The sequence below is a fragment of the Pseudoliparis swirei genome, chromosome 13 (genome assembly GCF_029220125.1).
Source record: "Pseudoliparis swirei isolate HS2019 ecotype Mariana Trench chromosome 13, NWPU_hadal_v1, whole genome shotgun sequence".
Taxonomy (NCBI): Eukaryota; Metazoa; Chordata; class Actinopteri; order Perciformes; family Liparidae; genus Pseudoliparis; species Pseudoliparis swirei.
In genome coordinates, this window is record NC_079400.1 from 1,620,538 (window position 1) to 1,645,328 (window position 24,791).

General features: G+C 43.6%; 1 protein-coding gene across 3 annotated transcripts; it reads left to right on the forward strand.

The window, feature by feature from the left end:
* The first annotated feature begins 1,879 nt into the window (after window positions 1–1,879).
* On the forward strand, window positions 1,880–23,873 carry LOC130204023 (liprin-alpha-3-like). 3 transcript variants are annotated; one of them, XM_056430504.1, is made up of 31 exons: window positions 1,880–2,511; window positions 8,880–8,981; window positions 9,383–9,547; window positions 10,501–10,575; window positions 10,679–10,738; window positions 10,901–11,029; window positions 12,041–12,133; window positions 12,486–12,538; window positions 13,172–13,265; window positions 13,462–13,596; window positions 13,843–13,926; window positions 14,029–14,160; window positions 14,250–14,312; window positions 15,067–15,149; window positions 15,523–15,703; window positions 15,794–15,981; window positions 16,094–16,334; window positions 16,423–16,562; window positions 16,678–16,826; window positions 16,965–17,061; window positions 17,651–17,732; window positions 17,939–18,139; window positions 18,251–18,313; window positions 18,819–18,845; window positions 19,952–20,127; window positions 20,215–20,312; window positions 20,422–20,597; window positions 20,728–20,796; window positions 21,685–21,847; window positions 22,645–22,707; window positions 22,827–23,873. In XM_056430504.1, exons 1-30 carry the CDS (start codon window positions 2,185–2,187, stop codon window positions 22,689–22,691), a joined length of 3,693 nt encoding a protein of 1,230 aa, XP_056286479.1. In that variant the 5' UTR covers window positions 1,880–2,184; the 3' UTR covers window positions 22,692–22,707; window positions 22,827–23,873. The 3 variants fall into 3 exon arrangements, with proteins under 3 accessions (XP_056286479.1, XP_056286480.1, XP_056286481.1); XM_056430505.1 differs by having other exon boundaries at window positions 22,648–22,707; XM_056430506.1 differs by lacking the exons at window positions 19,952–20,127; window positions 20,215–20,312; window positions 20,422–20,597; ... (2 more) ...; window positions 22,645–22,707; window positions 22,827–23,873 and having other exon boundaries at window positions 18,546–19,916.
* The last annotated feature ends 918 nt before the right edge of the window (window positions 23,874–24,791 follow it).

Consider the following 24,791-nt stretch of genomic DNA (forward strand, 5'->3'; position numbering starts at 1 on the left):
TTTCCGCGGTCCTGAAACACATGCACTTCAGGAGGATATTTGGGGTGTATTGTGATCACATGACGTCTTCTTCGTTGCTTGAAATATGTCTTAACTGTGAGTTAAAAAAAGAGATCAGATTGAGGAACTCTTGCATCCGTTATTATCCATCAGTGGAGGGGGAAAGGAGGGGGGTTGGCTTTCAGTGGGACATGCAGTGAGGTTCGCCAAGTACGCTAGCCAGCTCACCAGCATGAGGAGCTCATTTAGAGCTGAATCAGGCCTCCAATTACCAGCAAGCAGTCCCCATCTCAAGTCCTGGGACGTCCATGTAATAACAAAAAGACCACTGGCAAGACTTGTTTTCAGTGTTGCTGAAGGCTGTTTGCTAAATGTGTTTGATTCACAAAATGGATGATATTTTGATGGACAAAGACGTTCCTTATAGCTCTGCCCCGTCTCACTGACGTCCAGAAGCCTGCACGAGGCTCTAAATCAGTCCAGACCACTTAAAAGTATAAAGGCCAGTGCGAGCCCCTGAGTATCGTAGACTAGACAGTGAAGAATATGGTCGGAAAGAAGAGGCACATGAGGCGCTATAATAATGCTGATTGCCTGAATCCATACCATTTTGGCAAGAGTTTGCAGTCTGAGACACAGACCGTATCCAGTTAAAAAGGCAATTTAAAAAAAACAGGACAATTATAACACAACTGAATCGCAATGATATATCTGTAAGAAAGACAAAGAACAAAAAGAAATGTAACTTGTTTTCTTACTTAAATAATTAAGATGATATTTTTTAAACTCAATTCACATCATCTGACGTTTTGGGAAATGCACTTTTCCCTTTCTTTCCATGAGTTGGATGGGAAGCTTTTCCCTCTCATATCAGTCTGTTGAATATACTCAAAGGCTACAGCCAGGATTGATTAGCTTAGCTTAGCTTAACTCAGCTTAGCCTGGCAACTGGAAACAGGTGTAAACAGCGATCCTGGTTTTGTGCAACGTTGACACAACTTTATCCGTCATTTTTTGAAAGAAAACCATAACTGAGAGTAAATGCGACAACATGTAGTCTTCCGGGGGGTAGCCTATAGCCTACTATTGACGTCTCATCGTGACTTGGAATTATTCATAAAGTCACTGCTCCTGGCCAAGAAATAGTCCGGCCCAAAGCCACCTGTTCAACCACATCACACACAACGTTAATGAGATGGAGGCATGTTGTGTGACCTCCTCACAGAACAAGGCTAGTTTACCTGCCTGGTTCTATTCTTTGTGCTAAGCTAACTGGTTGCTGGTCGTATAGCTTTATGTTTAACAGACAGCCATGAGAGTGGTCTCAACCTTCCTCTGTCGACAAGAAATATAAATATATATCCTTAAAGAACTGCGTGCAGCAAGTTGAACCGTTTGCTTCTTGTCTCATCAAGTCATAGGCTACTGTATCTCAAGTTGCATTTCTCACTATGTATTCTACTCAAACACTTCTTTCATTTCATTCACTGTCACCTGATATCTAAAAGTTCACAGTGGATGTACAAGCAGAGATGCAGAATTCCTAATTCATTAGATTTGTGATCACAATATTGTGTTTTGAGTTGAAATATTCTTTATTCAGTCAGAAATGCTACTTGGAAACGTTCGACGGGAATTACGATCACATTTCTCAAACTACTCGCTCACTCTTCTCATTTCCTACATGCACGCTGATGTTTATCGAGGGGGATCTAACGCAACGCTCTGCTCTCTTTTTCAGCTCTCACGCCCGGTGCTGTGAGGAGCTCTGCCTCGTGGAAACTATTCAGGAGCTTCGGCCCTCTCTCATCCCGTCCTTCCCCCATAACCCCTTTCTTCCCTCACCCTCCGCCAGTCGCAGCCGCCCACAGCATGGCGTCCACGAAGATGCTCCTTCCTCTTGCATAACACAGGAACACACAAGCACTCTGATCATATAGCATACAGGTTGGGATGTTATAAAGGAAGGCGAGTCAGCAAAGAAATGACATAAAGGCGACAGAGGACGATATGCAAACCAAAGGAATGATATTTTTGGAAAACCGATGATGTAAAGATTTATATTTTGTAGATCAAACTTTTAATACGAGCTCATAAAACCCCAAGGCGCGAGGACAGACCTTTGGCACACGCACAATCCAGTCGACTTTTCTTCATTAACTCGACACACTACGTCAGGGTCTCATGATGATGTGTGAGGTGATGCCCACCATTTCTGAGGATGGGCGAAGTGGGACCGGCGGGGGCCCTTCCTCGCCTGCCGGGGCAGGAGGCGACGGCGCAGCAGGAGCAGGAGGGCTCAGCGGGAGGGAGGCGAAGACCGGGGGAGACGAGGGAGGCAGCACGGGGAACCTGGAGTCGCTCATGGTCAACATGCTGACCGAGAGGGAGAGGCTCCTGGAGAACCTGAGGGACACGCAGGACTGCCTGGGCACGGCTCAGCTCCGCCTCCGAGAGCTCGGCCACGAAAAGGAGTCGCTTCAGAGGCAGCTGTCTATCGCCCTGCCGCAGGTACAACTGTGTGTGTGTGTGTGTGTGTGTGTGTGTGTGTGTGTGTGTGTGTGTGTGTGTGTGTGTGTGTGTGTGTGTGTGTGTGTGTGTGTGTGTGTGTGTGTGTGTGTGTGTGTGTGTGTGTGTGTGTGTGTGTGTGTGTGTGTGTGTGTGTGTGTGTGTGTGTGTGTGCAGAGGAATCAGCCTGGGTTTGGAAGTGAAAGTGTGTTTTTTGGCTGATGGAAGTGTGTTAGGTGGAACGCTCTTCCGTTTGAGATCACATTGTGTATCCTCTGTGCTCTCGGCGTTATGTACGAGTGCTTTATTCAGAGTGTGTGTCATCGTGAAGCCGGCGCACGGTAAGCCTCGTGCAGAGCGATGGTAACACGTGGAGGTTAAATACCTCTCCATCTGCATCTTCAGAGATGTCCTCACTCATCAAGGTTCATGTTCCTCTCATCTTCTGGCTGTTTAGTCTAAGTTGCATTTATTGAGTTTATTCTCATTGAGTGGTCAGATTTTATTTTGTTATGTTCTTAGTGCTCATATGTTAAGGGTTTCAGCTTCATTTAAACAAGTACTTGACTTTCTATGAATTATCTTTACTTTTATGTTGGAAAATTGCTTATTATTAATAATTGGAATTTTAAGAATTTATCCTACATTTCTAACACAAACAGCGTAACATCTGTAAAATGTGACAAATTTACCAAATTCAGCCAAATTCCTTCTTTACGTAGGCTGCTTTTTGATAAAGATTGTGACTCGCATGAATCCAATATCAGGAGATATTGTCATTGTCATAAGTTCAAGCACATTGTGCCTACATACTATCATTATAATAACACATGTGTGCTCATTACAAGAAGTATTTACTATTATAAAACCCCATGGAATTAATTAAAATAGAATGTATTATTGTGGTCTATATTTTCTCCTAAAATACCAAAGACAACAAAACAAGAACCAAACGGACATTTAATTTTCACCTGGAGTGAAACAAGTGGTTGAATAATCCAGATGATTGACAGGAAAAAGACAGCAGCTCTTTTGATGATTGATTTATTGTTTAAGTAATTTGTTATAAGAAAGTTGCTGCATTTCTTTGTCTTGTCTAGTTAACTGAACATGTATATATGTGTTGCACTGTTGGTGTAACTCAACAAGTCATTTGAAGCTTCCAAGTATTTATGAATATTCTTTTTATATTTGATAGACTAACTGTTAATAATTTACTCAATCAATAATACAAATAATCATTATGTGCAGCTCTAATTACCTGTGTGATGCTATTTCAACAAAGAGTAACATCCGTGAACTCCATCATTTTAGTATTTGTACAAGAGGTACATTACTGAATTTCATTTGAATGTATTTCTGATGATTATGTACAAAACCTGCAAATAATTTTCCATGCAAACTTTTACAACATAGAGTAATAAATGTATTTAAAATAAGAATGAAGGCCAATACAGAGAGAGTGAAATAACAAGGACTCAATAATGGGGCCAAGAGCAGCCCAGTGAGAAGCTGACCCCTATCCAAACAAGACACAATCCCATACGGCCGGCAGCCAAAGGCCGACTGAGTAACCATCTGCATAGATCTCTTTCTGGCTCTTTCTCTCTCCCATTCTCCAGGCAAACAGATATATAATTCATATGTCTTCTTTCAGCTGTTCATGAATCAAAAGGCAGGTAATCCTGACTCTAAACATCTGCACATCATTGTCACTCTCACAAACAACAATTGTCTCACACTCGAAGGCTTCAAAGGTGTTTTATGGAGACATAAAGAAACCACCGACCGTGGATCAGCGTTCCATCCGTCACTGTCTCATCAGTGTTGTTGGAGAACGTCTTGGAAGACGCTCCATCCAGTCTGCGTTCCTTTTAAAGCGTTACGCTGGACTTGCAAATGATATGGCGATGATGTGTTTTGGGGGTCTCATTGTGTAACAGCGGGATGTAATCCATCCACAAATGCATGTTCACACATAAATATGAGCGAGAGAGAGAGAGAGTGGCGTTGGGAAAGGTGTCAGTGATTTACATGGTTGTTATGGAGGTTTACGTCATCTCTATGTTTCCCTGCAACCTGGTCTCACATGTTCTACCCAATGTGTTCCTGGAAGGCGGTTGGTTATGCATATAAGTGCAGCCAACTCCATTTCATGTTCACAGTAACAATTCAATTCAATTCAGTTTATTTGTAGAGCCCATTTTCACAAATTACAAATTCCCCTCAGAGTGCTTTACAATCTGTACACATAGACATCCCTGACCTTTGACCTTTGACCTCACATGGGATCAGGAACAACTCCCAAACAACCCTTCAGGGTAAAAGGTCAGAACCCTTGAGGAGAGAACAGAGGAGGATCCCTCTCCAGGATGGACAGGTGTAATAGATGTCATGTGACCAGAAGGAATCATTACACACACATTAAAACACAGGAACAACACAATGAAGATGACAGAGTGGATGAAGAGTTGGTAGTCGGCATATTCCACCATCCAGACCTCCACCATCCATCAGGCAGATGGAGGTATGAGGTCTCATAGGGTCCGACGTGTATGTGGGTCTAGATGTGTGGGTCTAGATGTGTATGTGGGTATAGATGTGTATGTGGGTCTAGATGTGTATGTGGGTCTAGATGTGTATGTGGGTCTAGATGTGTGGGTCTAGATGTGTATGTGGGTCTAGATGTGTGGGTCTAGATGTGTATGTGGGTCTAGATGTGTGGGTCTAGATGTGTATGTGGGTCTAGATGTGTATGTGGGTCTAGATGTGTGGGTCTAGATGTGTATGTGGGTCTAGATGTGTGGGTCTAGATGTGTGTGTGGGTCTAGATGTGTATGTGGGTCTAGATGTGTGGGTCTAGATGTGTGGGTCTAGATGTGTGGGTCTAGATGTGTATGTGGGTCTAGATGTGTGGGTCTAGATGTGTGGGTCTAGATGTGTGGGTCTAGATGTGTGGGTATAGATGTGTGGGTATAGATGTGTGGGTCTAGATGTGTGGGTCTAGATGTGTGGGTCTAGATGTGTATGTGGGTCTAGATGTGTGGGTCTAGATGTGTGTGTGGGTCTAGATGTGTGGGTCTAGATGTGTATGTGGGTCTAGATGTGTGGGTCTAGATGTGTGTGTGGGTCTAGATGTGTGGGTCTAGATGTGTATGTGGGTCTAGATGTGTGGGTCTAGATCTGTATGTGTGTCTAGATGTGTGGGTCTAGATGTGTGGGTCTAGATGTGGGTCTAGATGTGTATGTGGGTCTAGATGTGTGGGTCTAGATGTGTGGGTCTAGATGTGTATGTGGGTCTAGATGTGTGGGTCTAGATGTGTATGTGGGTCTAGATGTGTGGGTCTAGATGTGTATGTGGGTCTAGATGTGTATGTGGGTCTAGATGTGTGGGTCTAGATGTGTGGGTCTAGATGTGTGGGTCTAGATGTGTATGTGGGTCTAGATGTGTGGGTCTAGATGTGTGGGTCTAGATGTGTGGGTCTAGATGTGTGGGTCTAGATGTGTATGTGGGTCTAGATGTGTGGGTCTAGATGTGTATGTGGGTCTAGATGTGTATGTGGGTCTAGATGTGTGGGTCTAGATGTGTGTGTGGGTCTAGATGTGTGGGTCTAGATGTGTGGGTCTAGATGTGTATGTGGGTCTAGATGTGTGGGTCTAGATGTGTATGTGGGTCTAGATGTGTGGGTCTAGATGTGTATGTGGGTCTAGATGTGTGGGTCTAGATGTGTGGGTCTAGATGTGTATGTGGGTCTAGATGTGTGGGTCTAGATGTGTGGGTCTAGATGTGTATGTGGGTCTAGATGTGTGGGTCTAGATGTGTGGGTATAGATGTGTGGGTCTAGATGTGTGGGTCTAGATGTGTGGGTCTAGATGTGCATGTGGGTCTAGATGTGTATGTGGGTCTAGATGTATGTGGGTCTAGATGTGTGGGTCTAGATGTGGGTCTAGATGTGTGGGTCTAGATGTGTGGGTATAGATGTGTGGGTCTAGATGTGTGGGTCTAGATGTGTATGTGGGTATAGATGTGTGGGTCTAGATGTGTGGGTCTAGATGTGTATGTGGGTCTAGATGTGTATGTGGGTCTAGATGTGTATGTGGGTCTAGATGTGTGGGTCTAGATGTGTGGGTCTAGATGTGTATGTGGGTCTAGATGTGTGGGTCTAGATGTGTGGGTCTAGATGTGTATGTGGGTATAGATGTGTGGGTCTAGATGTGTGGGTCTAGATGTGTGGGTCTAGATGTGTGGGTCTAGATGTGTGGGTCTAGATGTGTGGGTCTAGATGTGTGGGTCTAGATGTGTGGGTCTAGATGTGTGGGTCTAGATGTGTGGGTCTAGATGTGTATGTGGGTATAGATGTGTGGGTCTAGATGTGTGGGTATAGATGTGTGGGTCTAGATGTGTGGGTCTAGATGTGTGGGTCTAGATGTGTGGGTCTAGATGTGTGGGTCTAGATGTGGGTATAGATGTGTGGGTCTAGATGTGTGGGTCTAGATGTGTATGTGGGTCTAGATGTGTGGGTATAGATGTGTGGGTATAGATGTGTGGGTCTAGATGTGTGGGTCTAGATGTGTATGTGGGTATAGATGTGTGGGTATAGATGTGTGGGTCTAGATGTGTGGGTCTAGATGTGTGGGTCTAGATGTGTGGGTCTAGATGTGTATGTGGGTATAGATGTGTGGGTCTAGATGTGTGGGTCTAGATGTGTATGTGGGTATAGATGTGTGGGTCTAGATGTGTGGGTCTAGATGTGTGGGTCTAGATGTGTGGGTCTAGATGTGTGGGTCTAGATGTGTGGGTCTAGATGTATGTGGGTCTAGATGTGTGGGTATAAATGTGTGGGTCTAGATGTGTGGGTCTAGATGTGTGGGTATAGATGTGTGGGTCTAGATGTGTGGGTATAGATGTGTGGGTCTAGATGTGTGGGTCTAGATGTGTGGGTCTAGATGTGTATGTGGGTATAGATGTGTGGGTCTAGATGTGTATGTGGGTATAGATGTGTGGGTCTAGATGTGTGGGTCTAGATGTGTGGGTCTAGATGTGGGTCTAGATGTGTATGTGGGTATAGATGTGTGGGTATAGATGTGTGGGTCTAGATGTGTGGGTCTAGATGTGTGGGTCTAGATGTGTATGTGGGTATAGATGTGTGGGTCTAGATGTGTATGTGGGTATAGATGTGTGGGTCTAGATGTGTATGTGGGTATAGATGTGTGGGTCTAGATGTGTATGTGGGTATAGATGTGTGGGTCTAGATGTGTGGGTCTAGATGTGTGGGTCTAGATGTGTATGTGGGTATAGATGTGTGGGTATAGATGTGTGGGTCTAGATGTGTGGGTCTAGATGTGTGGGTCTAGATGTGTGGGTCTAGATGTGTGGGTCTAGATGTGTGGGTCTAGATGTGTATGTGGGTATAGATGTGTGGGTATAGATGTGTGGGTCTAGATGTGTGGGTCTAGATGTGTGGGTCTAGATGTGTATGTGGGTCTAGATGTGTGGGTCTAGATGTGTATGTGGGTCTAGATGTGTGGGTCTAGATGTGTGGGTCTAGATGTGTGGGTCTAGATGTGTGGGTCTAGATGTGGGTCTAGATGTGTGGGTCTAGATGTGTAGATGTGTGGGTATAGATGTGTGGGTCTAGATGTGTGGGTCTAGATGTGTGGGTCTAGATGTGTGGGTCTAGATGTGTATGTGGGTCTAGATGTGTGGGTATAGATGTGTGGGTCTAGATGTGTGGGTATAGATGTGTGGGTCTAGATGTATGTGGGTCTAGATGTGTATGTGGGTCTAGATGTGTGGGTCTAGATGTGTGTGGGTCTAGATGTGTGTGGGTCTAGATGTGTGTGGGTCTAGATGTGTGGGTCTAGATGTGTATGTGGGTATAGATGTGTGGGTCTAGATGTGGGTCTAGATGTGTGGGTCTAGATGTGTATGTGGGTCTAGATGTGTGGGTCTAGATGTGTATGTGGGTATAGATGTGTATGTGGGTCTAGATGTGTATGTGGGTATATATGTGTGGGTCTAGATGTGTGTGTCTAGATGTGTGGGTCTAGATGTGTATGTGGGTCTAGATGTGTGGGTCTAGATGTGTGGGTCTAGATGTGTATGTGGGTATAGATGTGTGGGTCTAGATGTGTGGGTCTAGATGTGTATGTGGGTCTAGATGTGTGGGTCTAGATGTGTGGGTCTAGATGTGTATGTGGGTCTAGATGTGTGGGTCTAGATGTGTATGTGCTGGATGATCCTGTGTGCTTTTTAAACTCTCGTGGCCGCTCAAGCAGCTGATTAGAGACCGCTTACGTGTAACTATTAAACCCGTACGTTTGAACGGTGTGTTTTCGTTGCCCCTGAACGCAGCTTGTGTGATCCGCAGGAGTTTACCGTGTTGACTAAAGAGTTGAACGTTTGCCGGGAGCAGCTTCTGGAGAGGGAGGAGGAGATTTCTGAGCTCAAGGCGGAGAGGAACAACACACGTGTAAGATGTTTTTGCTTCTTAGCACTGTAACAGCCTCTGTGTAATCTTCCTCACCCTTTGTGGTTGTGTGGGTGTGACACTTTCCTTTGCTTCTGGACTTCCTTTCCCCTTTTTCTCTTCCTCTTTCTACTCCACATGATCTCTTTGTGACTCCTTGTTTTTTGTGACTCCCTTTTTGCAACCAGGTGCTCTTTTCTCTCAATGTTATCTCATTGTCACTCTTAAAACCGTTTACTCCTCTGCATCGTCTCTGGACCTTCCTTGTCCTTCTGACTTCTCTTACCTTGTCCTCTCTGTTTCTGTCTCTTACTCTCTTTTCTCTCCTCATCGTACGTGTCTCCATCCTTCAAAACATTCTCCTGCCGCCTGCCTGTCTCCTTCCAACCCATTGGCTCCTGTAGTTGTTGCTGGAACACCTGGAGTGTCTGGTATCCCGCCATGAGCGCAGTCTGAGGATGACGGTGGTGAAAAGACAAGCCCAGTCCCCGGCGGGGGTCTCCAGTGAGGTGGAAGTCCTCAAGGCCCTCAAGTCTCTGTTTGAGCACCACAAGGCTCTGGATGAGAAGGTGGGTCAAACTGGCGTCCCGTGCTTTGCACATCAGGGACTTATCAAACTGCTAAATGTGACAGTTTAGAGAAAAAAGGTAGCTTTATATCAGTGAACTAAAAAAAATGGGCAGACAGACCCAAGTTAGCAGCTATCTGGTGGAAATAGTCATTATTTACGCACTAATGCTCGTACTTGAAACCCAATGATCGTAAGTCGTCGTTTACCTGAAACAATTCTGCTAAAATACAAGGACATTTCCAGCTTTACACTAATCTACATTGGCCAAATATTCATGAATAACATCTCTTGAGTTCACATGGAACAGCCTGCCAATCAACATGTGAAACGTGAATGTTCAACCATAGGGTCTGACTCCACATGAGCAAACATATGTTGCGCAATTGTTCAATTAGCAATAAAAGAGCCACAGTTGAGCCGTTCTGTGACGCCAACATAGAAGAGAGGCATAGCAAGAGTGTGGGAGGAAGACTGGGAGGAGGAAGACGAGCAGGGCCAAGGAAAGTATAAGGGTAACTGAAAACTATATGATTTTATGACATATTGCCTCACAATACTTATTATCTAACCAGTAGTTTACAAAGGATTAAAAAATCGACTCCATTATTAAAATGCTCTTAAACACAGACGTAGGTGAATATATTCCATCAGCCTCATCATCAGGATGATCACAACCAAAATACTGCAGGTGGGATCAACGAGATGACAATGCAGTGCACAGAAATACCGTATGGACCTTTTGTCTAGAAGTTCTGTACACATGTGAGTGTGTTGGCCTCGTATGAACTGTTTGATGACTCTATCGCCTTCAAATGTTTTCTTGCTCTTTCTATCATATCAGGATGGTCAAGAACAGTTTATGGAGTCTGAGCAGATCCGATTGATCGGCACATGCAGCTTTAATTGTAAATAATAACCAACATGATGGTGATTCGTTGCTGTACCCCGTAGGTGCGTGAGAGGCTCCGCGTGGCCCTCGAGAGGGTGTCCACGTTAGAGGACCAACTCGCTGCCTCCTCTCAAGAGGTGAAGTTCAATGCAAATGGTTTTCTGGCCCTCGAGGATGCTCGGTGTGACGCAACAACATTCATTTGTGTTGCGTTTGTCCATTTTGTCTCCCCTTTTCCAGGTGATCTCTCTAAGAGACCAAATTAAAAGACGTCAACAAGGGGCGGACGGCGGGAAAGATGTAAGAGAGGGTTTTATGCCTCTTGGTTGTTTTGGTGAATGTTTGACTTTAACTTTAAGAATGATCGGTTCTACACGCCATGTGTTTACGCTACAACATTAATTTCATTCTAACTGGTTATCCTTCTTCATCACTCTCTTTATTATATTATCATCATTCCAGCGACTACCCAATGGTCCCTCCACCGGCCTGGAGGACAGTGAGTTGGAGAGGCAGCGAGAAGCAGAAATAGAGAGGCAGAGATCTGAGCTCTCCCAGCTGAAGGAGAGGTTGGCCCTCATGTGCCGGCAGGTGAGTGTGTGGTTCTATACACCTGTCTGGTGGCATTTGTGCTATCTTTATTATACGTTTATAGCTAAGATAAGCGGTGAAGGGAGGCTTTGAGGTAAGTGCTGATCGATACAGGAACAGTTAGCCTCCTGCTTTGGGGAACACAACCTACTACACTTTGGTGTTTGAGCAGAACCGGCCTCGCTCTTTCCCGCTGTTTCCAGTCTTAATGCTAAGCTAAGCTAATCGGCTGCTGACTGTAGTAAATATGAAGCTACAGACAGCAGCTGTTTAGCCTAGCTTAGCATCACGACTGGGAACAGAGAGAAATAGCTAGCTAACGATAACTATTTCTCACTATCAATCAGCACACTTGCACAAAGTGTGATTGATTTTCTTAAGATTCGGGTTGTATTTGCACTAGATGTAGCCATGAGGATCTCCTCAAGTATAGGAATACAAGTGAATGTGCTCAGTAGTATCATCACAAGTTTATATCATGAACTCTTGCTATTATTCAAAAGAATATTCTGTGTATTGAGTCAAAAATGGACTATGGTGAATCTATTTCTCAAGTATTTCCAGCAGTATAATCCCAAGAAGGAGGGGATCTATGTACAGTACATTTACTAGTCTCCCTCTTCCCTCTTGTGGTCAGTTAAGTTATTGCATGTGCTTCAAATAGCCTCCATTGTATCTACCACTGTTTGACATGTGGTACATACAAAAGTATTTATGTCAAAATAACACAAATTAAACAAATTTGACTTTCTGTTCAGATGATTACAAACAATTATGAATAAAAAACTGAAAAGAAGCACATTCTGTCTTTTTACTGAGCTCTAGAAGCCTCAGACTCCCAACATGTTACGCTTAAGTCAGTGCTGCTTTTTAAGAGTCTTACATTACCCAGACAGACATTTTCAATGAATCACTTGTCGTGTGTATTTACACTTGGTGCTGTGGCCGTGAACACGGACTCACGCAGGTTCAATCTGTGTCATCTCGTGTCCCTTCGTGGTCTCATGTCAGGTTGGGGAAATAGAGGAGCAGCTTGCGACCGCCAGGAGGGAGGTGACGAAGTCAGAGGAGGCCAATCAGAAGCTCCAAAGGGAAGTGAAAGAGGTCTGTAGGGCCGTTCTGTGTCCTCCTAGCCAAGAACTGTGCTCCCTCAATTCCCCGGGCTCTCAATATATATTTAAGCACAATGGTTATATGTTAGGTTGTTGATGTATTTTGATAATGGCGTAACTGCAGATACAGAAGTCTAAAATAAACGCAGACAACATTTTAAGTCGACTCTTGGAGTATTTAAATACTATATGCAGGCCATCCACAAACTCTGATGTGCTCCTCTTTCTCTTATCCAGCCATTAGTTATCACATCAATGTGTAATAAGAACCGTTATCTCATCTATGTAATGAAAGCCTGAATTGCACATCCTCTTGTTTAATGACACATGTGTGCTTCCTCTAGGCCCTTTGCCAAAGGGAGGACATGGAGGAAAGGATCACAACACTAGAACGCAGGTAACCGTGGCTGAGTTTAAGGAATCTATTCTTAGTTTTAGTAAAGAGTCAAGACTCACACCTTTTTTTCATTTGGAAGCAGAATGTCATACATCAGCTGTAATGAATAGAGCAGAGGAAGCATATGTTCTTTAGACAGTACGATTATTTTACATAATAACATTTGCATTACTTTCTTATTAAGAATGCAGCTGAGCGAAAAGCAAACAATTTGACTTTGTGGCACAGTTTGTTGGAAAGCAAGGATTTAAGATGGGAAATTAGTAGTTCGAGTCACATTTTTCATTTTTATTACGTGTTATATTATATACCGGGAATTGCGAAGGAGCAAACCCTGACTAATGTGTGCAGGCAGGAGCAATAGAACTGGTTCTGTTTTACCTCAAGGGGGGAAAACCCTTGCTGCTGTTTGTAAAAATGAAATGTTGTGAGCTGAGTTATAACTGAAGGGAACCCGGATGAGCAATTTAAAATGATGGTTAACCCAGAGTATCCTCCATCTGGATTTTGGATATTTTGACAGTAAGAGAACAACTGAATTAATCAATTGCCACTATCGCGTATAATCACATACATATTTCTGTATTGATCAAGAGCTCTAATAATTAAATGGTGTCTTGGTGTTGAATGCAGGTACCTCAGCGCCCAGAGGGAGGCGACTTCTCTTCATGATATCAAAGACAAGCTGGAAAATGAGCTGGCAAGCAAGGAATCACTGCACAGACAGGTGAGGACCAGGGCAAATAAAATATGAACAAAACAAGCCAGCTCTTGTGGATGAAGTGTTATTGTAATATTTAAAAATACCCAAATGTATTTTGCACGCAAGTGCCATCATAACAGACATATAGATGTAACACATATTTTCTATCAGACCTCTACTCACATAAACTGTACATGTGTGTTTTTGTGTGTGTCTCCAGAGTGAAGAGAAGAACCGACAGCTGCAGGAGCGTCTGGATGAAGCCAAGCAGAAGCTGCAGCAGACCCTGCAGAGGGCAGAGACTCTGCCTGAGATCGAGGCCCAGCTCGCCCAACGGGTTGCTGCGCTCAACAAGGTACTCTGAGTCTGTGCGATCACTTCCTGTTCCTTCCTGACCAGAACCCCTGATGGGCTGATCGTAACATTTAAAGACGGTGCTCATTGTACAGTTGCCTTAACACTGTACAGTTGCTGCCATAGCCTCTATTGATCACCATGTCTTGTTTGAATAAAAATCCTCACGCTTCTATGCAAATATATTCTCAATGCATCAGAAATAAACTTGTGGAATCATCTGGAAATTCTGTTTCTTCCTATTTAGGCCGAGGAGCGCCATGGAAACTTTGAGGAGCGACTGCGGCAAATGGAAGCTCAACTGGAAGAGAAGAACCAGGAGCTGCAGAGGGTAACACCGTCCATGTGTCCTCTACGAGGCTACAGCTCCCACGGGAAGCAGGAGGAGAGTTTGTTATCCGTTTCTGAGCTCCTCTCTTATGTTTCCTTCTAGGCGAGGCAGAGGGAAAAGATGAACGACGAACACAACAAACGCCTCTCGGACACGGTGGACAAGCTTCTGTCTGAGTCCAACGAGAGACTGCAGCTCCACCTCAAAGAGAGGATGGCGGCGCTGGAGGAGAAGGTAACGAGGAGACGGATTAGTATTTTTTAATATAATGAAAAATAAGAAAAAGTGGCGGAAACTTTGTATATATTCTTTTGCTCTGTTAGAACGCTCTCTCCGAGGAACTGTCCAATATGAAGAAAATCCAAGATGATCTTATAGCTAATAAGGTATGCACCTTTTGTTGTTGTTGTGTAGTTGTTGTTGTGTATTTTATTCAGTCAATCAAATCAAATAGAATACAATATTATTCTATATAATATACAAAACAGAAAGACTGAAAAGGTATAGGTAGAAGTAAAAAATGCTTATATATTAATATCAAATAAATCAGAAAATTAATATCAAATAAAGATAAAAGAAAAAACTATATATATACATACATACACATACATATATATATATATATATATACATATGTATACACATACACACAGACATACTTCCACATACATCTTCCATATAAATACGTTTCAATCGCATTTATAACTCAAGAATTGTTTTATAAATAATTCCCTTGAAAACCAAAAAGGAGTTCTCCATTCTTACATCCATTTCAACATTATTCCATAATTGGACTCCTACAACAGAAATACATCTTCTTTTAATCCCTTTTTTAGCCTTTTGTACCGTAAACTTACAAACATCTCTCTTTCAGCTATTTTAATATTTTAATCTCATGTCCTGTGAGTGAGAGCTCAAGGCCATTTGTATTGTTATCTTGTGCATGGTCCAACTTTTAACAGCTTTATTTATGCGTAACATTAGATTCTCATTCTCATCGTTTCGCTAACGATATTGACTTTCAATCCAGTGTCACAATTTGCTCAGTTCGTAAAAGTTCTGCTTATTCATACAAACAAGAAACGAGATGTTTTGCAAACGATGTGTTCCAAGTTGTGTCTGTTTTCCTCCGCGCTTTAGGAACAGCTCCTGGCTGAGCTGGAGCGAATCCAAGTGGAGCTGGATCAACTGAGAGGCCGGCCGGGCTCTTCTTCATATTCCAGGTGAGCCACACTGAACACACATTTAGTAAATGCCCAAAAGAAAACAAATACTCCCATGGGACACTTTATGTACACAGACCTTTCGGAGCACAAACGTGTGTTTACAGCCCATTAAATTGTCATGTACTTTCACTAAAATCTATTTAAAAAAGTCATTATTTATACGACACCTTGAGGGTGTTTTTCTGGCTAACAAGAATGCAAGTAGCATACGTATGCTTTATTTAATTTAATAACATTTCTTAATGCATTTTCTTTCTTTTTTTCAGGAAAACCTCTGTGTTATAATGTCATGATTGTTCACCCGGGAAAAATGTGGACATTGTCATCTTCAAGTGCTAACGCAACACATTATTTGTGCATCTCGCCGTAGGGCCGGCAGCGTGAGCTCACTTCCCTCCACCCTTTTCCGAAGATCTCTCCCAGGGAGCGCCTCGGAGCTGCGCTACCCCCAGGGCGGAGGCTCGCTCCCGTCCGGCTACAGCAACTCCAGCGGCGTGGTGGTCAGGCGCACGCACCGAGGCCGCTGGGGGGCTCGAGACGACAACAACAAGGTGTGGATTTCACACTGCGATAACGATGATGCCGTCGATATGATTTGGTTATTCGGAGGACGAGTCCCCTGAATGATCCCCTCTTTCCAGTACGGAGAATGGGACAGCGGCAGTATGCTCGGCCCCGGCTACGACGGCGGGGACGGCTGCTCTGACGATGAGGACGACAGAGAGACCCTGTTCGGATCGGAGCTGCTCTCTCCCAGCGGACAGACCGATGTCCAGACGTTGGCCATCATGCTACAGGAGCAACTGGAGGCCATCAACAAGGAGATTAAGTGAGTTTTATGAGCCTTTTGGACAACTCATATTTGATCCTACACCTAACATGATTGAGTGAGGCATTCTGATCACCCTGATGTATACATATCTGTTCTCCTTTCCTCCAAGGCTGATTCAAGAGGAAAAAGAAAGCACCGAACTCCGGGCAGAAGAGATCGAGAGCCGGGTCAGCAGCGTGGCCCTCGACGCCCCTCTCCCCCCCTCCTCTCTGGGCGGACGGGACAGCGTCGGCAGGGGGTACATGACTCCCTCTCTCACCTCCTCTACGTTGGCGTCTCCCTCACCGCCCAGCTCTGGACATTCCACCCCCCGCCTGCCGCATTCCCCCCACAGGGAGACGGACAGACAGGTACTGTGTCGAAGTCTCATGTGCGCTTCAAATGAGGATCATTTACGAAGACCCCGTGCAAATTCACACATCTCTTTTCACCCTGCAGAATAGCAAAGATGGAGAAGAATGCAGAGCACTCGCCCTGATTGACTCCAACCCTCCTTCTGTCCCTCGAGCCCTACGATTGGACCGTATGACGCACACTCACCCGGGGGCCGGCCTCGATGACCTCCGGGAATTTCGCAGGTACTCTCAAGAAGGTTTTTCTCAGAAATAGTTTATTTGGCGAACAAACTAGCCCTCGGATTCGCTCAGTGTCTGTTGATTTCACTTCCTGTTTCTCCTTTATCTGTCTGTTTAGTCTCTCCGGGGACGGTTCTACCACTGCTAGCCAGGATTCCCTCCACAAAGCCAGCAAAAAGAAAAGCATAAAGTCGTCTATTGGTCGTCTTTTTGGCAAAAAGGAAAAGGGGAGGATCGGCGCACACGGGCGTGAATCTTCCTCACTGGGTTTGTGATTGAACACTACTCTTTCACTTCGCTATTTGTTTGTCGCCGACTGACAAATATATCTGTTTAGAGATAAAATAATCAACAGTGAGGTGGATTCACGAAATCATTATTATATTTAACCTTTGACCCTTCCAGCCTCCACACCCTCCGACGACCTGGGTTCAGCTGACCCGCTAGGCCTGCAAAAACTTGGGACTGGAACAGTGGAGAAAGACCGCCGCAGCAAAAAGAAGTGAGAAGACTCATTTATTATTATATATATATATATATATATAATATTATGATATTCACAGATTCTTGAACCCACCATTCAGCCAGGTGCCGCTTGTAGAGCAAGGCACTAACCAGGCCTGGGCGGGGGGCTTGTCTACCAAATCATTTAATAAAGATTTGCCCTTTTGGTGCTGCAAGGTACAAAAATGATGGTATTTAACATCTCAAGTACAATTCAATTCAATTCAATTCAATTCAGTTTATTTGTATAGCCCAATTTCACAAATTACAAATTTGTCTCGGAGTGCTTTACAATCTGTACACATAGACATCCCTGCCCCAAAACCTCACATCGGACCAGGAAAAACTCCCAAATAACCCTTCAGGGGGAAAAAAAGGGAAGAAACCTTCAGGAGAGAACAGAGGAGGATCCCTCTCCAGGATGGACAGAACAATAGATGTCATGTGACCAGAAGGACAGATTTAGAGTTAAAATACATTCAATGAATATGACAGAGTGTATGAATGTGATTTTCTATTACAAAAGAGACAATGGTAAAGTGAGATATGAAAACATTTATCGTTATCTTTTCCACTTTCCTTGCAAGACACGACCTGTTAGAGGAGGCGTGTCGCCAGGGGCTTCCCTTCGCCTCTTGGGACGGCCCGACCGTCGTCACCTGGCTCGAGGTACGTTATTGCCCCCTGTCACTGATGCGCTGACATAGACACCCAGCATCTTCCCAAGGATAACTCTCCGGGGTAGGGGTGTGATCGTATGAATGCCATCGGGTTAGCGGTACGGCTACATAGTCTGTGTGCAACAAGAGTTACACTCAAACACTTGCATATTTGCTCCGGGTGTTGCCGTTCACATCTTCCCTCTGCTCGTCCAGCTGTGGGTCGGGATGCCTGCGTGGTACGTAGCAGCGTGCCGCGCCAACGTGAAGAGCGGCGCCATCATGGCCAACCTGTCGGACACGGAGATCCAGCGGGAGATCGGCATCAGCAACCCGCTGCACCGGCTCAAGCTCCGTCTGGCCATCCAGGAAATGGTCTCCCTCACGAGTCCATCGGCACCTGCAAGCACTCACTCTGTAAGTGAAAGAAATGGCATGATGTCATTCTGAACATCAGCTCATGAATCATTTGCTCACACAGGTGAGACATTAACAAATTCACAAGACTAATATTATATTTGTTTACAGTCGACCAGTAACATCTGGATGACCCACGCTGAGCTGGAGTCTCTCGCTGCGACCACCAAGCCAGTAAGAAGAGTTCACTTCAGGACAACAGATAATTCAATATTTGAGGGATTTCATCTATTTTTATTGGTGTTGCACTCAATAACTGTTCTGATACAAACACGTTGACATTCATTTCTGTTTTTAGGCATGTAATATAATGCTTTGTTTATGTTTTAACGTCATAATTCTGAACAACTTGACCAAAGGTCTCACATTGATAAGCTTTTGTTTCTTTTTCTTTGTCTCTGATTAGGCATGTTTGGCTACATCTTTCCCTGACTGCTCCCTCACAATCTGTTTTGATGTAGTGTTTTTCCAACTAATTCTCACTCACTAACACAACTTTTCCTCCCTCTGCCTTCCCTCTCTTCTTTCCATTGTTTCTTGATCCATCTTAACACACAACCACACACACACACACACACACACGCACACAATCACACTACCTACCCCCTGGTAATCTGTCCTCCACTTTGCAACTCTCTATCCCTTTTCTCTTCCATTTCTTTTCTGCCTGAAACACAAGGAGCAGAACGAGTTTAGCTGGGACCAGGTGAGTTGTTCTTTTAAACATATTAACTAGTCCTGTGTTCGGTCAAGTGGAACGGATTCAAACACTCAGGATAACACTTTGGGATCTGAAGAAATAAGAAAACTATCCACCAACCTAAATTATTATTATAACACTATTATTGCACAAATGTGATCCGATAACTCGTATGCCCACATAATCTATGATTCCGTCACGCGGATGTAAACTGGTTTCCTGATATGAGAAATAGTTTTCTAGGTGTAGTCGTGGATTCAGAGGTCTGGACCCAGGCAAGCAAACTGTGAACTTGTTCCACGTGTAGAATATTCCTCTTGAAGAACCAAGGGTGCATACTGCGGCTCAGCCTGTTTCCAAATATGTAAATATGTCCCTCATCAAATGGTTAAAACGAAAACCAGAAGGTTTAGCACAGAGAACAACTCAGATAATATTACCAACGTTTTAATTGTTAAGGCTGATCCTTAGCTGTGACTCTGTCTGAGTACTAAGTTGGAAATGCCAGGTACCCAAAAGTTGCTCATGCTTTATAACAACTTTAATGTCAGCATGTAGACATTTCTTTCTCTATTTAGATATTGCTTTAATGCACCTGGAAGTCTCTTAAGTGGTTTAAACAGTCCATCACAGGCTGGGTGTTCAAACACTTTAATGCCTAATAAAAATGACAAAACAATTTCATATTAAAAGAGGATTTTCTATAATCAGGCAAACCCAAAGTTGTTCTTATTAATGGTTTATAACTAATCTGTGAAGCATTATTACATTTATTCTACCTGCCAAGGATAGAAAATAGCAGTTTGCTAAAACCCAGCACATTACATCCCTCTTAACTCTTAAAGTTAATGTTTAAATAAGGAAACATGATATAATATGTATTAACACTATAAAAGGCATTATGAACTGCTTATGAACCCTTTCTAAAGGGTGCATTGTTAGAAAGTGCTACCAATCTGTCATAAAACACCATTATGGTCCAACTCTAACGTACAGTCTAACAATTATGAATATCTCTAAAAAGGAACCAGCAGAGATCTCCAGCACTGTGGTGTCTCTGGAGAGCACAGTGAGGACAGCGGGACTCTCCTCACCTCTCCTCTGTCCTCCAGATCCTGGCCTATGGAGACATGAACCACGAGTGGGTGGGCAACGAGTGGCTGCCCAGCCTGGGTCTGCCCCAGTACCGCTCCTACTTCATGGAATCGCTGGTGGATGCCCGTATGCTTGATCACCTCACCAAGAAAGAACTGAGGGGCCAGCTGAAGATGGTGGACAGTTTCCACAGGTCTGAAAACCGGACACTTATACACATTATCCCTCTACTTCTTCGTTGGTATATAAAACTAGAGCCATGTGTCCATCTCTCGTACAGGGTGAGTCTTCACTATGGAATCATGTGCTTGAAGCGCTTGAACTATGACAGGAAGGAGCTGGAGAGGAGGAGGGATGAAAGTCAGCAGCAGAGCCAAGGTGAGGCCTCTGTTTTTAATCACCACATCTTATTTTTATGGCATGATATCAAAGCTTTTGGCTCGTTTGTGTCCGTGGTAATAAATGCATTTTGTGTCCTTCTCCAAAGACGTAATGGTGTGGTCCAATGAGCGAGTGATGTGTTGGGTGCAGTCTATCGGTCTGAAAGAGTTTGCTGACAACCTGTTAGAAAGCGGGGTGCATGGGGCCCTCCTGGCACTAGATGACACCTTTGACTACACAGACTTGGCCCTCCTCCTCCAGATGCCCAACCAGAACACACAGGTACTCCCCAGCACACCATCATCATTCTCAACTTGTCGTGATCCCACAACTGTTGTTGGAAGTTGTCATTGCCACGCCTTCTGTTTGCCTAATGCCAAGATAATCCTAATCTTTAATTGTGCCTCTGCAGGCAAGGCAGCTCCTAGACAAGGAGTACAATGCTCTCATCACCATGGGAACCGAGAGGAGACCAGATGAGGTATGACAAAGCAGGCCGTCAGTAGAGCATCACTCCTGCCAGGAGGCGGGGATGTGTGACGACCGTAACCACCGTGGATAAGACGGGTTCACTTAATCGAGCTTTTGATCCAAACTTTTCTATTTTGGCCTTTTGTAAAGACAGGATAATGTCCTCGTAGTTGTAAAATAACAGACTATCTGTCTTTCTTATAAAGAGAGCCATGACGTCACTGCATGCACCACTGCTGGCGAACTGTTGGCATGCCAGACGTCTTTGTCATTTTCTCGATTTTAAAAACAATTTTAAATTCACCTTTTAAAGGCTTTTGCATATGACACATACCCATGTGTTTTACATCAAAATTCCAAAACAATCTCAGCTCTCTATATAATGAGGCACAATTGTCCTCAGGCACAAGTGTAAAAAAAATATGGCCCTAATGCTGAAAATTGAAGTTCGATTTTTTTTTATTCTTCATATCTCTTGTGAAAACACACCTTTACTCATGTGGACGAACTGTTTTGAAATTGGTTTACCAAAAGTCATAAGTTCACAAAGGCATTGAAATATCTGAATACAATGCTAGATACATGTAAATAAATGTCTAAAACCAAATTTAGTATTATAGTTTTTTGAGTAGAAATGATGTGGTCTGTCACACCATTCACCAAAATGATAAAAATGGGACTGAGAAATGACTTCATACTGCAGATAACGTTTCATGGGGTGTGTGCAAATAAGAAATGACAATTACATTTGTTTTTCTTCAAATAAATATGTATTATAGATTTTAAAAAATTAAAGATTCTACATAATATATATGTTGAGAAATAGAAATCCACTCATGCATAATGAATAATAATATCCTCCACTGAGAAGGCGGTCTGTATCGCTTTGTTTCTACAGGACGGCATGAAAACCTTCACACGGTCACCGTCCTGGAGGAAGATGTTTCGAGAGAAGGACCTCCGCGGCATGACTTCAGACTCCTCAGAAACATTACCTGCCAACTTCCGCGCCTCCGCCATCTCGACCCCCTCCGTCACTCTGAGAAAAGTTCAGAGCGAAGGTGAGGAGATGTCTCAACGGACATGGCCGACGCTCCGCCGGGGGTTCTAACTGTTTCAACACGTGTTAGAGAGAAGAAGTGCATTGTGAAATTATGAGTCACACCATGACACGAACAAAGTCAGAATATTTAAATTGAAATGTGTGACGCAGAAGACGGTACTGCATGCACATTTGTGTTACGTTATATATTTTTAAGTGAAAATAGTTAACATTTTAGGATTTAGTTAAAGAGCCACTGCTGACATTTAGCATGGAGAATAAATAAGGCCAAAAATCACCGCAAAGCAAGACAATAACCAGTGTCTTATTTCAAAATAAACGTCCAAGCTCAGTATTTATACAAATCTGATCTTCCACTCAAATTAACACAAAAATATAAATTGCAGATTTAAATTTAAAATATGTGACAAATGAGGGTGTTATTCGGGTATGGTTACTGTTGAGGGAACATGATGTATAATGCAATATTTTTTCATTGGTGTCCAAATCAGTGGTGATTCTACATTCGCAGTTTTTTCATCTGAGTCCCAAAGATAGAATAGTGTTTGTTATTAAAAATAATGTCCTCAGTGAGCATACGATGGGCTTTCAGTAGCAGATCTCAACACTATTCCCCCCAATAGTGAGAGCTAAAGGAGCCATCTGGAAAAATGACAAAATATATGGAATTAAATTTGCAGTTTTCCAGTGTTTCAATGATGTGATCCAGTTTGAACTACTGCACTGACATAGAAATGCTTGTCTCATAGTTCCACAGTGAGTTTTATTTACGAATGACCTCCTTTTCTCGTTCAGTAGGTCCTAGAGGAGAGTCGGGGTCCGTGAGAACATATTCCTGCTAAAAGATAAGCACACCAGGTGAGGAAAAATAACCTGACTGATGATTGTGTTTGTGGTTAAATATAGCCTGTGTGAACACATCTCATATCCGCGGGAGCTTTCACGGTTCTTCTGTCTTTTTATTCCATTTCTTTTAGAGCCACACCTCTATTCTAATCCACGGGAAGAAAAACACATTTTTGGAGAAAAAACCCGAAGGATATAAATATAAAAAATGGATACTAAAAGATGATCTAAGAACATCTGAGAGAGATTTCTCGAAGAATCAAAGACACTGAGTAAATGGTTTCTTAAAAAAAAAAAAACATAATGAGTGAATGTGTGTTAATCCATCTCTCTCTCTCTCTCACCCCATCTTGATCCATAGTTGTGGCATGATGCTGTTTGACTGTAGAAAGTGGCCTGTAGAAAGTGACCATCACCTATTGTGAATACATCTTCTGTTTTTGAGTGTGAGATGGCAATATTGACACAATGAATTTATAGTTTTTAAAATGTAAAACTGCATTCCTGTTGAGATCAAGAGAAAGAAACACCGTCACACATCATTTCAGGTGACCTTACTATGATTTCGACTGATCATCCTCTGGCTAGTACAACAATACATTAGAGTCTGGGTAGAGCGCGGTGCGAAGGGAGAATACGACTGTACACGGGGAAATTAATTGTATGTTCTTAAGCCATAACAGACATGAGATGCACAAATGTGAATAGAATGGACGATGAGACGATGAGCAAAGTGCTTTACGACGAAATCCTGTTTAAAGTGGGAGAAAAAAAAAGAATTAAGCATTTCTGTTAATATGCATGCCAAAATCAACCAATTTAGAGTGAACATCATGATATCAATCATCTAATGATGTGAAAGCTTGGGTCAGCACTTTGTAAAATGTGTGTGTTTTATTTTTATCATTTTTTATGATAACTGCTATTGTATGTATGTATGTACAGTATGTATGTGTGTATTAAACGGTATGTTCATTTCATACTCAGTTTTAAGACTGACTGTAATTTCATTTTAGGTTGAAAAAGGAAATATGTTTTAAATTATGGACATTAAAGATATGCTACTTGTATGTGTACATTTTGAAAGTGTTATGATTTAAATTCCTATTATTGGAGAGTAGTGATGATAATTGAATATAATATGGTAATATTGATCATGATTGTAAAAGCTGTAATTAAAAAAACATACCTGTAAAATGCTACTGAAGGAGTTATTTGCAAATCCCCCTCACAGTGACGCAAACTCTGCAGCAAGGGAGTAAACAGGAAGTGACACAGGACATGTACCTCACCTGTTAAGAGAGACGCGTACGTGAACCGATTCGGTCGCCTCGGGTGGGAGACGGAAAGAAAAGGCACGCCGCAGTCTTCTCGTGTAGGGGAAACCGGGGGAGGAGAGGAGCGGGGGGGGGAACGAGACGGGAGAGGAGAGATGGAGAGGGGGGGAAAGGTTTGAGGTGCGAGTCGGCTCACACCGGGTACTTTATTGAGGGAAATAATCGTGCTCTAATGACAGACGTGTAGCAAACTGTCGTAAAAGCACGTCGGCGCCAGGCGCAGCGCGTCACCGCTGCTAATCTGTCGCACTGGAGAGGACACGGGTCCACGGGTCACGATGCCCGGCCTCTCTTCTGACGAACGGCCCCGGTCACGGTATCCTCGCCTTACGCTTGAGGGGAGAGGAAACTCGGCGGGCGAGACCGAGTTAAGGGGAGAGGAGGCGGAGATCAGTAACTCCTCTATATGATTCTGCGATCGTTCGGGCCTGATGAGCGACGCGTGCACCTAGACAGTGGTTGCTGTTTGGCTCGGCACGCGACACCTAGATGATGTCAGATCGATCTCCGCGGAGAAACGCTGTGTATTCAATTATCTAGTCTCCTCCCAAACACGCTCGAGGGTACAAGGCTCGTGAGCGGCTGGCGGGACACTTATTAATATTCTTATTCTTAGGACAAACTCCATGACGAGGACTCAAGTGTTACGAGTCCTCTCTTGGTCCCGGAGCCAACCACGGCTCGGCCGAGCCGGAGGTCTACCAGCTGCAGCGATTTCTCGTCAGTACAAAATGTCAGTGGAGAGTGTGAGGGCTCAGA